Consider the following 15638-nt stretch of genomic DNA (forward strand, 5'->3'; position numbering starts at 1 on the left):
ATAGTATCTTTTCGCCTGTTTCTTTTTCGTCCAAGGACTTGTTTAAATGAGATAAAACATTTCAGTGGAGTAAGTCTTATTTAAAGTAAGAATAAAAAACACATATACATCGTAGAGGCATAGGGCTTGCCAAGGTGGAAGAGATTTAGGTGTATTAGTTAACTCACCGTTCACTGTGTCATTAGAGGAATGAGCAATGAGCAATAATTAGACAAGTCTGGAAAGGGAACATCTCAGAGGAGACCTTATAGTTATAAATGGGTTTCAAAAAGTAAATCCAGAAATATAGTTTAGGATGCACAAGACAGTAGAACAAGAGGACATGTGTTTAGAGTTGCAAAAGACAATTTCAGAACAGACAGGAAGTATTTATTTACCCGGAAGGGAATTAACAACAACAAATTGCAATGATATAGCATCTTTCACATCAGGAGGGCGTCCCAAAATGCTAGATAGTCGAGTGTTTGCGCATTTGTCAATGTTTAATTGCTGGAGCAGGTTGCCAGAAAATCCCGACTTCCAAGTAGCTGTGTGTTTGATTTTCGGCTTCAGTAAAATTATTCTTTAGATTTTGTTTAGCAAAAAAGCTGTGCTTGCTCTGACTGGCAGTCAAAAGCAATCATTCGCAAGTCAACTGAACAGCCTAACTTTATGGACAGTGACATTGGGAATGATGGCAGGAGCAGGGCATCACACTCTCTCTCTGACACATAGTTCCTGATTAACATTTTAGGAATTTCTAAACATAGCCCATCGACTAATTATTTGGAACAAACTAGATTTATGCACACAACAATTAGGAATGTTCTCAGTGCAATGAACTGGATCTCCTTTGGAAAATAAGACTTCTTTTGAGACTTATCACAAAGCAATTCTTGGTCATTCCTCCATCCTGGCTCGGGCTGTGAAAGTGTGTTTAATGTTATTTGGTCTTGTCTCGGATTCTGACAGATCATCTTAGCTACAAAACTGTGAGCAATGGCTCAATGCACTATACCTTACCCAGCTGTCCCCTGAGGGCCGTACCCAGTGCAATGCAAAATACAGGCCAGTTTTAGGAGATGTCGCCAGTGCTTGTTTAAACAGGATTTGGCTTCAACATACATACAATTATTCAACAAACTTTAAACATCACACATTCTTCCCAAAGCCCATGCTCTGGTTCAGCCAGTGGCTGCACAAATTTCTTATAGGAAAAGTCAATCCTCTGACTCTTCGAGTTCCCCCAGAGTAGAACTGTTTCCTGATGCTGTTCAATAAAAATTTAAAGATATTAAATTTATTTTTAAAAATATATATTTTGGGAATAGTCACCATTTTATCAACCTCAGGGGTGAAGGAGTGAGTGTATATGCTAGAGTTTGAACCAGCAATTTATTGGTGTCATGTCTCATACTCCCCTGAGTGAGTTGTCCAAGACGGCAGTTGTTGAGACTGCAAGCCACAGATTATCCTCTTAACTAAACAAAAAAAGGGTTATATCTAATGTCCTTGGAACACAGAAACTCTTAACAGGAAGCTTTGTATAGAGGGTCTGTTCCGTGTGCTAATGCGCTGTTCTCATGTGTGTTAATATGTGTGTCAGCCTGGCCCAGTGGTAGCACTCTCGCCTCTGAATCAGAAGGTTGAGGGTTCAAGCCCCACATCGGGACTTGGAATCACTCAGTCTAAGATGATACTTCAATATAGTGCTGGCGGGATGTTGCTCTGTCGAAGGTGCAGTCATTTGGATGAGACGTTACACCGAGGTCTGGTCTGCCAGAACATTAAAGATCCTTTGGCTCTAATTAAAAAGAGAAGTGAGTTTCTCCTGATGTCTTTGCCAACAACCCCTCAAATAAAATTGGTCACTCAACCCATGGCTGTTCGTGGGACATCACTATGTGCTATCACTATGGCTGTCGCATTTGACTCATAAAATATACAGTCACTGCACTTCACAGTATATCTTGTGAAGAGCTTTGAGACGTTTCAATGATGTAATAAAGTACTATATCAAATGCAAGTATGATTATTAGTATTATATTCATTTGGACCATTCTTCTGTTTTCTGTGAGTAAAAGCTTTAGCTGTTGCTGCGAGTGAGGATCTTTTTAATTGGTCCATCCTCTTTGTGGGAAACAGTGATGATTTGAACTGGAGGACAGTGCTTCCTTTTCTCCTCTGGCCCCTCCGCCCCTGAAAGCAGTGACTCATACTTGGTGTATCGCTCCTCAAAGATTGGCAACCCGTGCATCAGTTTTCCATTTGCAGCTCAAGCTATTCAATGTTATTCGATAACTATAACATATACAATGTATATATTTATATGTATATTTATATGTTAAGCTCTAGTGTTGGATGGGCTGTAACCGACACATGGCAGAATGTTAATCAGCAGGCTCTGATCGCCCACGAGATCCACAAATCCAATCAAATTGAGCTGATTCAATTGACCAAACCCAAGTAACCATTCTTAATGTGTGCATTTGAGCAGTGAGGGTTGGTGTGCTATTCTAAGTGTGAGAGGTAACACAGGATTGATGCTATCCTCATTTTGATAATCCACACACACTAACAGTAGAAATGCTGATAAGGAACTGGAGTCCACACAAAGTAATCGAGCAACTTGAAGCCGTGACCTCAGTGCTAACACACGAACATCAGTACTCCATTTCAGGCTCAAGCCGGCACTTTATATGATATCTAGCTCTAGTGATGGATGGGCTTTGACTGACACACGGCGGAATGTTAATAGCCAGGCTCCACTCTGCCCACAAGATCCACAAATCCAATCAAATTGAGCTGATTCAATTGAAAACCAAACAAGAAAGGGTTTGTGTTTCTTGCTAGCTAAGATTGGAGCAGGTCTGCTTTCAATCAGTAAGACTGAGCACGCCAGACACTCTCAGTCCCAGGCTTTTCACACAGCAGTACTCTTCCTGTTGTGCCAGGTAATGCACTTGATTTATTTGATAGGCTCCCCTTGCTCTTGATATCACAAAGAAAGTTGTAAATTTTGAATACTAATTTAGAGCAATTTATTTAGGTTTAATTCTAAATGCAGAGGCTGGAGATGACAACAGTGGAAACCCAATCCTTTTTGCATTTCCAGCAGCGTAATGAACATCAGATGCACTGAGCATTTCAAAAGACTTTGGCTGGGCTTCATTTATTGTTGGAAGTCTGAGTGCTGAATTAGGACATTTGATGGTATGTCAATAGGGTTATGGTATAATTGCACCAATGATAAAGCTGCTGTTCATTTTACGCACATGGTTGCAGACCGTATGACTCGGAAGTATTGGTGCATTAGCACTAAGACCTTTTGGTTCCATCAGAGGCACTGCATCCTACTTTGTTTTAGATTATAAACACTAACAACTCCGCTTTGCTGACTGTCATCAAGCACAACATCGACTGATTATACTATAACAATTAAAACTTGAGATCAAAGTTTTATGTTGGACAAGTAAGCTTTACCTTACAGTAAAGCTTACTTGTGGGAGACCTTACTGTAGACCTTATGGTAAATTGTAAACCTATGGTGGATGAGAAGTACTGCAATTGTGTGGGTATCGCAACGTGTGGATTTACTGGCTGTGTTGAGCAGCAACTTGTGATATCTTTACTATTGACACCCATTGAAGTTCAAAGCTGAAACTAGAAGGTTTGTGTATCAGTGTGAGAGAGGTGGCAGTGTGCTCGGATCCAGACCGCTTATGGCTCCACCACTGTCTGTGTAAAGGTAAATCTACTGCCATGATATGTTTTCCTGAAAATTGTTTCTGTTCCAGGGTGAGCCTGGCAAAAGAGGACCACTAGGTTTCAAAGGTGATGAAGGGCTGCCAGGACAAGAGGTTTGTATCGTTTGCTGCTGTACATTAAATTTAACCACAATAAATACAGGGGTGTGGGTCTCAGTGCTCCCAGGTCTGAGTCCACATTGCAGTGGGAGCAAATTGCATTATAACTCAATGATGGACCTTTAAACGAATGCTTAGCTGTTTAACTGAGGAAGGGGTTTAGTTTAGCACCAGCGTTCCTTTATGGATGTAACTGGAAGAGCTGTGTGTTCTGCTGCCTGATACGGGATCAGTTAACTTGTCGGATGATGACTGCTTAGACATCAGGTAAGATTCAGTGTTATTACTAGGCAGTGTATGATTCAGATGTTTCCCAGTCTGGATGATTGTCTTTTTTCTTTCCATTGTCTGGAGAAACCTCTGTGCACGATCTAGAATGTTACAGGGTCATCACAGCCTGGCTAAGAAGTCAATTTGCTTCCAAATTGTTTTCCCTGGTGCTTACTAGCAAAGACTGCAATGAGTTATGTCATGCCAGTACATAAACTTTCATCACCACCAACCTGTGATCATCATACCACAACCAGGGGCTCGCAGAGTCCTGCTTCCAACCCCACAAAATCCAAAAGGGCTCATACCAAAAACATTGTCTCAGATATACCCTTTTCTGGCTCAATGGGAGCACTCTCACTTCTAAGCCAGAAGTTGTGGGTTCAAGCCCCATGTCGGGACTTGGAATTACCTAGTCTTAGCTAGTCTGATGCAGTGATGGAGTTGCTTTACTTTGGATGAGATGTTAAACTGAGGTCCCGTCTGCCTGTTCAGGTGGACGCTAAAGATCCCATGGTACCATTTGAAAAGACAAGGGAGTTTCTCCCAGTCTCCTGGCCGACAAAAACAATGAGATTACATTTGTATAGCGCCTTTCACATCGAGAGGACGTTCCAAGGCGCTTTGTTTTCTCACTCATTGAATGTATGTGGGACATTGCCGTGCACAACTGGCTACTGCGCTTCACCCACAAAATACACAGTTAATCCACTTTATAGTATATTCGGTGAAGCGCATTGAGACATCTTCTACGACGTGATATGGAGCTATATCAAATGCAAGTATTATTATTATTTCCTCGGTTCATGACACTTACTCAAAGGGCTATGTCCTTTAAAGGCGAAGAGCCAGCAGCAAAATCCTCAGAGCTTTTTGAAACAAAGAGAGCGTCATATTCCATGCGCTCTGCACGACCAAGCACTTTGAGACATTTTTCCCGACATGAAAGGCCCTTTACCAGTGTACATTGCATTATATTGATATGGGCTAAGTTTGGCGACCTTCTCCCTGCTCCCCAAATAAATAATTGCAATGCAAATCTAACCAGCACAATATTACAAAATGCAAAATCGAATTTATATTTTTGAAATTGCCTTATATTTATGTAGAAGTGTGGTAAATTCCTGAGACATACTGAACAGAGCAGAACAACAATTAGACGATTCTGGGCACCTGGGCAGTTCTGAACACCTAAAGTCTCTGCAGGCGGGTGGCGGAGAGAAATGGAGGAAGGTGAAATCTAAGCAGTGGTGGACCTCTCAAGAGAACTCTATAATACAAATTTACATTTATACAATATCGTTCAGGTCATTTGATAGTCCAGGCTTGCAGCTCAAGCTGTCGTAGAAGCCAGAGGGAGGTGGGGAGGGGAGAGATGACCATAGACAGGGTTGAAGAAGGTCTTGAGATGGACATGAGGGAGGGAGTTAGTTGGAGAAACTCCAGGATGGAGTTCTAGGAAATGGGGCAGATTGGCTAAAATCCCAAGCGCTGATGTTGAGGCGGATAGGATGGGGTACCTGAACCTGGTTGGGACTCACTGAGCGAAGGGAGCAGCGAGGTTGCTCCACGTCACCTTCCTCTGCACACTGCGGAAGGGTGACGCCACTGAGTCCCAATAGTACAGCCCCACTGCAAAACTTTCCATCGAGTCCTGGCTCGTGGACAAACCAGATGTTTTCTCCGCACAGTTTTGTAGCGTAGCAACGGAGTACAGAATAGCTATTTAAACAACCTGTGAAACTTTCTCAGTAAACTGCCTGAAGGAGAAGTTCTGGCATCTCTTATGCCCGCCTTTCTCCCCCCCCAGAGGTGAACAGATGGTATGTTACAAGCCACATTCCACCATAATCCAGCTTGCCATTACAGAGACTTTCGAAAGTCATTAAAACTGAAATTAGTGCGTTTTCCTTTTGAAAACAAGCCAGAACCTCTCTTTTATTGTTCCGGCTCTGGATGTACAGTATTCTGAGTACATTAAATCCATATTGTGTGCGGTAGCGTCAATCTGGAGCTAACTGTTTATCTCAGGGATACTTCATATTACGCCACCTGCATGGAATTAGTCAAGTATTTGGAAACGCTTTGATATGGTATAAAGTTACAATGCAAGCAGCATTAATATGACACAGTGGAGTTTAAAATGCAGGTTGAAAAGGGTCAGTGCTCTGTAGAGGAAGGAGGGAGGAAGAATGATTCAAAAGGAAATGTACTCTGTGTGATGAATGCCCTCCACACACCCCCAGACTGAATATTTAAAAAAGCAACACATTATGTAAATTATCTCCTAGAGCAAAGCTATTCCCACGAGCACAGTGGACAGGGTCCTGGTGGACAGACCTGATGGCTCAGGTCTCCTGGTTGGAAAAGCTCCTGGCAGGTGGTGGTATCTCTGTTTTCGCTGCTCGTCCAGCATGGACAACCGTTGGGGTTTGGCTTGCAAGGTTAACACCTCTCCCTGTCATCTGGCACTGTTCCTACCCCCCTCAAAACAGCCACTAGCACCCTCACCTTGAAGAAACCTTCTTTGACCCATCACAGCTAACTAGCTACCAGCCCATCTCCCACCTCCCTTTTCTGTCTAAGGTCCTTGAGTGAGCTGTCGCCTCCCAGCTTCGTTCTTTTGTCTCGTCCCACTCCCACCATGAGCCCCTCTAATCGGGTTTTGGTGCTGCCCACAGCACGGAAACTGCTGTTGTCAAGGTCACAATTGATATCCTGACCATGTGTGACCAGGGCTCCCTCTGCCTCCTCGACCTCTCCGCCGCCTTTGATACTGTGGACCACTCAATCCTCTTCCACCGCCTCTCCTCCCACCTCAACCTTCAAGGTTCTCCCTTTGACTGGTTTAGGTCCTACCTTTCACACCGCCTCCGCTTCATCTCTGCAAACGGCTTGTCCTCCAGCCCCCACACCGTCTTGTGTGGCATTCCTCAGGGCTCTGTTCTCGGTCCCTTCCTCTCCTCGCTCTACATGCTCCCCCTTGGTGACATCATCCGCTGACATGGGGTAAATTTCCGCATGTATGCGGATGACACCCAACTCTATCTCTCTGCCTCCACCCTCAACTCCTGGACTACTGGCGTCCTGACCGACTGCCTGTCCGACATCAAGTCCTGGGCGAGGGATAACTTTGTCCGGCTGAACGTTAGCAAAACCGAGGCCCTCCTGATTGGCTTGGGCCAGCACCTCCACACCTCGGGCACTGGCAGCATCAGCTTCCACGGCTGCACACTCAACCTCACTAAGCCAGTCAGGAACCTGGGTATATTGTTTGACGCTGAACTGTCCTTTCTCCCCCACATCCGCGCCATAACCGGCACTTCCTACCACCACCTCCACAACATTGCCAGACTCCGCTACTGCCTCACCCCTCAGGCTGCCGAAACCCTCACCCATCGTCGCATCAAAGCTCGATTATGGAAACTCCCTCCTCATCGGCCTTCCCAACTCTTCCCTTCACAAGCTGCAGATCATCCAAAACTCTGCAGCTTGTGTACTCTCACGCACCAGGCTCCGTGACCCCATCACTCCCACCCTTGCCCGACTCCACTGGCTCCCCAACCCTCAGAGGATCAAATTCAAGATCCTCGTCCTCACTTTCAAGGCCATCCATGGCCTTGCCCCCTCCTACCTCTCTGACCTGCTGACTCCCTACCAACCAGCCCGCTCCCTCCGTTCAGTGGGCTCCTCCCTGCTCCATGTCTCCCGCTCGACCAGTCATACCATCGGTGGCCGGGCTTTCAGCCTCTCTGCCCCCGCACTCTGGAACTCCATCCCACAGTCCCTTCGCCTCGCTTCCTCCCTTGTCTCCTTTAAGGCCGGTCTCAAGATACTCCTCTTCGATCGTGCCTTCAGTCGCCCTCCCACCTCTCTTCCTTCCCTCACCTCTACCCCTCCACCATGCTCAGGTCCTGACTGTCCAGCACCTTGGGATGTCCTCCCGTTGTGAAAGGCGCTCTATAAATGTAATTTTGTTGTTGTTGTTGTTGTTAACAAGAGCTGAGTGGGAGGAATCCTTGCCCCTCCGAGTCCTACCCATGAGCCGGCCAGGCTGGGTGATAGTTGACAATGTTGCGATTCAATTATCACCCAGGATCCAGGAGAATGCCGATGTCCAGTCTCCATTCCTACTTCATCTGAAAGTTTGGGTAGTAGAAAACAAGGTCTCCTGTCAGGGAGGAGTGAATTACCGCCGTGCTTCTTTAACCACTTAGTCTGAAAGAAATGCTCCTCCGACTAGGCCCTTAATAATAGAGAGAATAAATCAAGTTGGCTCAGGTGGTCGCACTCGCTTGAGTCAGGTTTCGAGTTCAAGCCCCAGGTTGGGACTTTGAGCTCACAATCTATTCGGGACTGACACTCCAGTGCCTTGCTGTGGGAGCGTTGCATTGCCAGAAGTCACGGCCTTTGGATGAGACATTAAATCACCTGCCTATTCAGATGGATATTAAAGACCTCAATCCTGTTCGAAAGGAGAAAGGAGTTTCTTTCAATGTCCGGGCCAACAGTCCTCCAAGTAAAATTAGTTGTTCACTTCGTGGCTGTTTCAGGACATCGGTGGGTGCAAATTAACAGCCTTGTTCACTTACAAAATAGACTCCACTTCACATATACTATGGTATATAAATTTTAATGCATATCTTTTTATGTAAGAGCAAAGCTGATACCAATGTGTGTTGTACATAACGCTCATGCAAAGAGGTCAATAGCATTTAAACAGCTGAGACTTGTACACTGCATTTCATGGGGTGTCCTGTGCTAGACACATTTTGCGGGTTAAGAAAACACATGAATTCTATTTGATTTCTCATGGAATCTTGGCTGCTTGCCTCTCAGCATCCTCCTCCAGGCTGGGAGGCCAGACAAAGGGGGAGGGGGCAATGCACAAAGTCTTCTGAGATCTGGAGGCGCTGATTCAGGCGTATTTGTGTGGGCTTGAGAGAGAGAGAGAAAGAGAGAGAGACAACTTAGAAGAACAACTTAACTAAAAGGGCCGTATGTTTGGCTCGGGAGGGATTGTAATGTTATAGCAAACAATTGTCTTAATCACTATTCATTTAGCCCCTACACATCACTACATCTACTTCACATTGACATGTTCAGCTGCTATTTCTCAAACAAGCCCCTGATATTATGTCTTTTGTTTGTTCTTCAGGGCCCAAAAGGACCCCTAGGTGCAAAGGGCTACCCTGGAGATCCCGGGCCAATGGGTGAAACGGTAAGAGCACAGGCTGTGAGCCTGAGGTCATTGTAAGGTCTCCACCACCTCCCAGGTCCAGTCAGAATGGCTGAACCTATGAACTGGGCTCGACCCTTCAAGGAGCGGCAGAGCATTCTTCATTTACTGTGCCTGTCAACTCCAAGGAAACATGTTTCATGTGCAATCCAGGAATTCCAGCGGCTGTGATCATGTTCTGTCCTGATATTCTGCAGGATTCCTATTCCATCTTTAAACAGTTACACCAGGACTCAGTAGCTCAACCGTTTATACTGATCAGGCCAGGGCTCAAGCAGTGCCATGTTGTACCTACTTGATTTAGCATCAATCTCATTGTTTGTCTATCCAGCTCCTTTTCTTCCAATCTTGTGCTTTCCTTTGTCAATGGCCATTCTAAACCTGAGCCCTCGAGTGTATGTACAGTATTAAGTAAGAGTGCAGGAACCTAAGGCAGTTCTGTTTGCTAGGGATAATGATCGGTTTCATCCAGTTCCAGTCGGCCTGGGGAATGGCTTCGGAGCAAAGTTTCCGTGGGGTGGGTGGGGGAATGTACGTCAGGTTACCAGAAACAGTCCCACTCTGATTCCTTATTAAGGAATACCACTAGGAAATACTGCAAATAATTGCATTTTGCTGTTATCCCATCCTGGTAGCCCATGTCCAATTTCCCTTTTCTTTTCCACAAAATGAATGCTTCCAATGCTCTGCTTTCTCCCTTGCACTATAGCACTGATGCTCCTCTGTGGGCTTTTCAGATCAAGTGATTTTATCCTTGCAGAATACCCCCCCCCCCAGTTTCCATTACAGCATCAAACTGTTTGCCTGTTCAGGTGGATGTTAAATTGCCCACCATGACATTATTTGAAAAGAGAAGAGAATGGAATTTCTCCTGGTGTCCTAGCCAGCAACCCTCCCTCCCCAATAAAATTGTTCATTCACTTCATGGCTGTTTGTAGGACAGTACGGTTTGCAAATTGACTTCCTCATCTGTCTACAAAATACAGTCATTATGCTGTACAATATATCCTGTGAAGCGCTTTGAGAGGTCCTCTGGTCGTTAAAACTCTATGTCAAATATGAGAATTATTAATATTATAAAATATTTCTTAAATGAATCCAGCAGACTGGCTTCAGGCACCTTTCCTGGTTACCTGTTCCACTCATGAATTGTAAACGTAAAGATACCTACGTGTACTGCAGACTGCAGAGAATTTTCAAGGCAGCTTACTTGACCCGGGAGAAAAGCTAACAGCATAATAACTGCAGATCTGAGACCTTCAGTGCAGGATTAGCCTTGCTCAGTTTTACTTCTTGCTGATGCTGATATTCTTCTTAACTATCCTTTATTTCTTGGAAATGACAGGGAGATTCTGGCGAGCCAGGCAACGGGACAAGGGGACCACAAGGATTACCCGTAAGTGTCTTCTACAGCTTCTTTGATCTCCTGCCTCACATCTTTTTTCTTTGTTATTTTACACATCTATTTTCAAGGTGCACACAAGGATACAAAGTGGACACAGTTGAGGGTGATTTCCCCATAGGTTGTAAGGGACGATTCGGTGGGATTTCCTGTTAATACCCACTTGTGCCAGATCCGAATATTTACAGACCATCTGGGAATACGATGTGATTACAGCCCCATTCCCCCACCCCCCACATCGTGGAAATTTGCCACAATGTATGTGTCTTTGTAGACTGACACCTGCACTGCTTTGCATTGTGTACTATACACGTGGGAGAAATTTCGCGTGGGTCTAGATTCACTCGGTTTAAGCAGAATTTCAGAGGATCCAGAATTAGACCAATTGCTGAATTCAAGGTTAACCTTAACATAACATGTAGGAGCAGGAGTAGGCCATTCGGCCCTTCGAGCCTACCCCGCCATTCAATCATGGCTGATCTTCTAATCTAACTCCAGCTAATAACCTGACCCTGCCTTATCCCCATATCCCTTTTGCAATAAGAAATCTATCTATCTCAGTCTTGAATATGTTCAAGGACTGAGCATCAACAGTCCTTTGGGGTAGCGAGTTCCATACATTCACCACCCTTTGAGTGAAGAAGTTCTTCCTAAACTCAGTGCGAAAGGGCTGGCCTCCGATTTTAAGGTTGTGACTCCTGGTTTTAGTTTCTCCAACCAGGGGAAACAATCTCCCACTATCTACTCTATCATGCCCTTTGATGATCTTATAGGTTTCTATAAGATCACCTCTAATTCGTCTATATTCTAGAGAATATAGGCCCAAATTGGTCAGCCTATCCTCGTAACTCAGCCCCTTCATCCCTGGTGCTAACCTAGTAAATCTACACTGCAACCCTCCAAGGCAAGTACATCCTTCCTTAAATAAATTAAAGGTGGCTTTCTGCACTTCTTAAACGAAGCCTACAGAAAACTGTTACAAAAAAATAAAGCTGTATTTAAGATTTTACCAAATTGTGGACACTCTGAAATGCTAAGAAAATAGTGTAAACATTGACCCAGGTGGAAATTCCCCCCAGTGATGTTATAATGCGTGAAAACTTTCCGTGCATTCATAAAGTCGCCTCCTGGAATCATTTGATTTGTTATGCATCTGATATGCCTCATAGAGTCCTGGGAAAACGGAGCCAAAGTGTCAGTATGGCTCAGTTGGCAGCACTTTCGCCTTTAATTTAGAAGGTTGTTGGTTCAGCAGTTTGAGGTCCCAGTCTAGTCTGACACTCCAGTACTGTGCTGGGGAAGTGCTGCATTATTGGAGGTTCTGTCCTTCGGATGTTTCGTTAAACCAAGGTCCCGACTGTGGCTGCCGCATTCACTTACAAAACAGTCACTGTACATTACAGGAAATCCTGTAGCTTTGAGACGTGAAAGGCATAGTCAAATGCCCCCTTATCAGTATTATTATTATTGCCTCCATGCCATGATGGTAGGAACTCAATGTCATATAATGAGTGCTAAACATTGTGTGGTATTTAACCAAATAGGGTTAATGTTGTCTCGCAAAAATATTAAATCTGAGCTTCAAATGTTCCAAATCTTTTATTACTGAATTTCATACTCTGCTACACTACTTTGGCTTCTGCAATCACAATATGTAGAAACATTGATGGGTGGGAAGAGGGAGTTCTGACCTGAAGCAGTGTTTTGATGGGTAGAAGGAGCCTTGACCAATTCATTCAATTTACAAACTTCCCAGAAAACATGAATTTTCTCTTGCATTGATTCCATTGGGATGTTTCAGTTGGCATGTCTGATCAGTTTAGGTCAACTACATACACAGAGGTCTAAATAAAACAGCCAACAGTTACATGATGCAGAGTAATTGAGTGACTGTAAATTGCCTGGATGCATTTTCCTCTATCGGTTAAAGATATTAAAATATAGTGAAAAGTTTCAAATGAATTTAACATGTCAGTGCATCAGGTGAAGGGCCTCACTATTGCTCAGTAGATCACATTGTACAGACTGTGCTACCATGTTGTAATATAAAGTAAGAAAATCTTTTATTCTTCCACAGGGTATTCCAGGTAATCAAGGGGGTCCAGGACTGAATGTAAGTTACTTTCTCATCTGAGCCACTCTTTGGCTCGGCTGCATTTTAGTAGCTTTAATGTGAGGAATACAGATTTATTACTCATACCAAAACTCGTCTCTACATATCAAGTATCCCAAATACTTTATAATAATACTGAAAAAAATGACTCTTGCCTTTGGGGGGAAAAAAACATTACTGCCTCTAGGCTCTGGCTCTTATCTATGGATCTTATCTGGCTCCTGGTACTCATAAGATCACGTAGGCATCAGTCAGCTTAGCTCAGTTGCTAGCACTTTGCCTCTGGGTTAGAAGATTGCAGGTTCGAGCTCCATGTCAGGACTTGAGCTCCTAGCTAGGCAAATATTCCAGTCCTACCTTGGGGAAGCGGGGTATTAAGAGCGGACCATCCTTTAGATGACATGTTTATCTGAGGTCCTATCTATGATTTCTGAGGTGGACCTTAAAGATCCCATGGAGCTATTTGAAAAGAGAAGAGCGTTTCTCCTGGTGTCCTGGCCAGCCCTCCAGCTAAATTTGACATTCATCTCATGATGGGACATTGCTGTGCACAAACTGATTGCACGTGGAAAAATATCTAAGTGTACTGCACTTAGTTGCAGATTGAGAGTTGAAGATTCCTCCAGGCAGTAGATGGATTGCAGAGCCTCTTCTCTGTGTGTTGAAGACAAGATGGAAGCGCTTTAATACTTCTTACTGTTCTCCATCTTTCTCTCTTTTAGGGGACGGAAGGTTTACCTGGGCCCAAAGGTGACGATGGTGAACCTGGTGACCCCGGTGAAGATGTAAGTGACAGCTTATTAAAGGAGATGTTGGAGATTCCTTTCTGTGGCCTCTGGGTGGTGGGGGGGGGTGGGGGCTTGCATTGAATGTGTGTAGATGAAGTTGACTAAGTGACTTAGTCTTGGGCAGGAGATCAGTGTGGATTCTGATTGTTATCATCTCTATCATAGTGTGGACATACTTTGTAAACCAAATCCAGGGACACTCACTAAAGAAAAACACTCGTCACAGTTCCTAATGCTGGCAGTACTGGAGAAGTTTGTTAGAGTAATGACTGTGTTTCTCTGATAAGTGTATCTTTTATAGATTTTTATTGTTCTTGCTCAGTTTATTGCTGGACTCAAAACAGGACAAACTTGACCCCAGGAACACAATACCCCATCTGGAAATTGAAAGACATATGACCACCCTACATTAGCCTTATTCACTGTTCCTTGGGCAGCAGGGAATGAATGAGCATAGAAGCTCAGTATCCAGAGAGTTAAATCTTCTAGGATTGGACAACATCAGACATGATGTCTCTCTCTCACAAATCTTGAGTGCAATTTACAAACTCACTAGCCTGGTGACTGGAAGCCCAGAAACCCTAAGATGCACAGATAAAATAATAGCTCAAAGCTCCCATCAGTGGCGCTTCCCTGAACCGGGAGATAATCCAGGATGCGGTTGGAAGACTTCTCATTGCTCTTGCCAGCCCCCACAGTGGACCTTCGCTTCTCCACATGGAAGCCGTCTGGGCCAGATGTTGGGTGTTGGTACACTGTGTAGAGTATATCCACATGTGAGCTCTGCAATGCTACGGCTGTCTAAACAAACACAACCAGCTGCTTCGGCCAGACTCGCTGAGCAACGGGTATATTTAAACTACTCATTACTTTCTTTGGCAAATGTCACCTATAAAACTTGCAGCTACTTGTCCCAGGACAAAAAAAGGCTAACTAAACAAACATCTAAATATTCAACGGGATCCAAATCTCACTTTTCCTCTGATTGTAATGCACAGTATCTGCCCTTCAGATGAGATGTTAAATCGAGGTCCTGCCTGTTTCAGGAGAATGTTAAAGATCCCATGACACTATTCAAAAAGAGAAGGGAGTTTCTCCTGGTCAACAAATCCCTGGATAAAATTGATCGTTGACTTCTTGGCTGTATGTGGGACATTGCTGTGTGCAAATTGGCTATACACAATCACTACACTGCACAGTAAAATCTTGTGAAGTACTTTGAGAGGGTTAGATGAGGACCTATACAAATTGCAAGTATTATTATTATCAATCTCTTCCCTTGTTCTCAATCACTCTCGTCCTCATCCTGTTGTTCATTACACACCTCGTCTTAGGAATGTTGATCTTCCTTGATCCTTCAAAATTCCACCTGGTCCTAGCTTGTGAGACACTTTTGTCCTAAAATAAACGCACAATTGTGGAAAAGTTTTCATTTCAGCTTTGGTATTGGGAGATGGCTTCTGGCAGTTCTCAAAAAGGAAGCTGCTTCCAAATCAAATTGAAAAATTTCTCACAATTCTGCATATCATATGTTTTGTAAATTCTATAAGTACATCTCACAGGCAAAGTCTAAGTGGGTGTTTAAACCTGGAGTGAGAGGAGGCTCAAGGACAGCAAAGTTGCCAGAAAACCTACAGCTGCACAGATAACTAACAGTCAGACAAATGTAAACAGTGTCCAAGTGCAGTGTACGTTATATAAAAATTATTGTACACAGCAGATGACAAGAAAATAAATCATGAAAGGGTGCACTATAAACTTTTCTCTGTGTATGGGAGATAGGGATGCGTTGCAATGAATGTTTGGGTGTGCTGCACTGCAGCCTCACAACACTGGACACTGGGGTGAAGAGTTCAGTTCCATGTTACTGGACAGAAAAGTTAGGAGCATTTCATTCCAGCAATTATTATAAGGAGAGAAAATATGTGGACTGATCTTATCAGTGATCAGTGATCTTATCAGAGAAGTGAGAGACCTGAGT

At 44.0% G+C, this 15638-nt stretch overlaps 1 protein-coding gene across 1 annotated transcript in view; it reads left to right on the forward strand.

The window, feature by feature from the left end:
• Window positions 1–15638, forward strand: part of LOC103182883 (collagen, type VI, alpha 1) — a 55120-nt gene that overhangs the window by 23970 nt on the left and 15512 nt on the right. Inside the window, 5 exon segments of the mRNA XM_007900054.2 lie at window positions 3777–3839; window positions 9274–9336; window positions 10700–10750; window positions 12834–12869; window positions 13592–13654. Coding sequence (XP_007898245.2) covers window positions 3777–3839; window positions 9274–9336; window positions 10700–10750; window positions 12834–12869; window positions 13592–13654 — 276 coding nt within the window.

Source organism: Callorhinchus milii, unplaced genomic scaffold (assembly GCF_018977255.1).
Source record: "Callorhinchus milii isolate IMCB2004 unplaced genomic scaffold, IMCB_Cmil_1.0 Scaffold6, whole genome shotgun sequence".
In the NCBI taxonomy this organism is placed as follows: Eukaryota; Metazoa; Chordata; class Chondrichthyes; order Chimaeriformes; family Callorhinchidae; genus Callorhinchus; species Callorhinchus milii.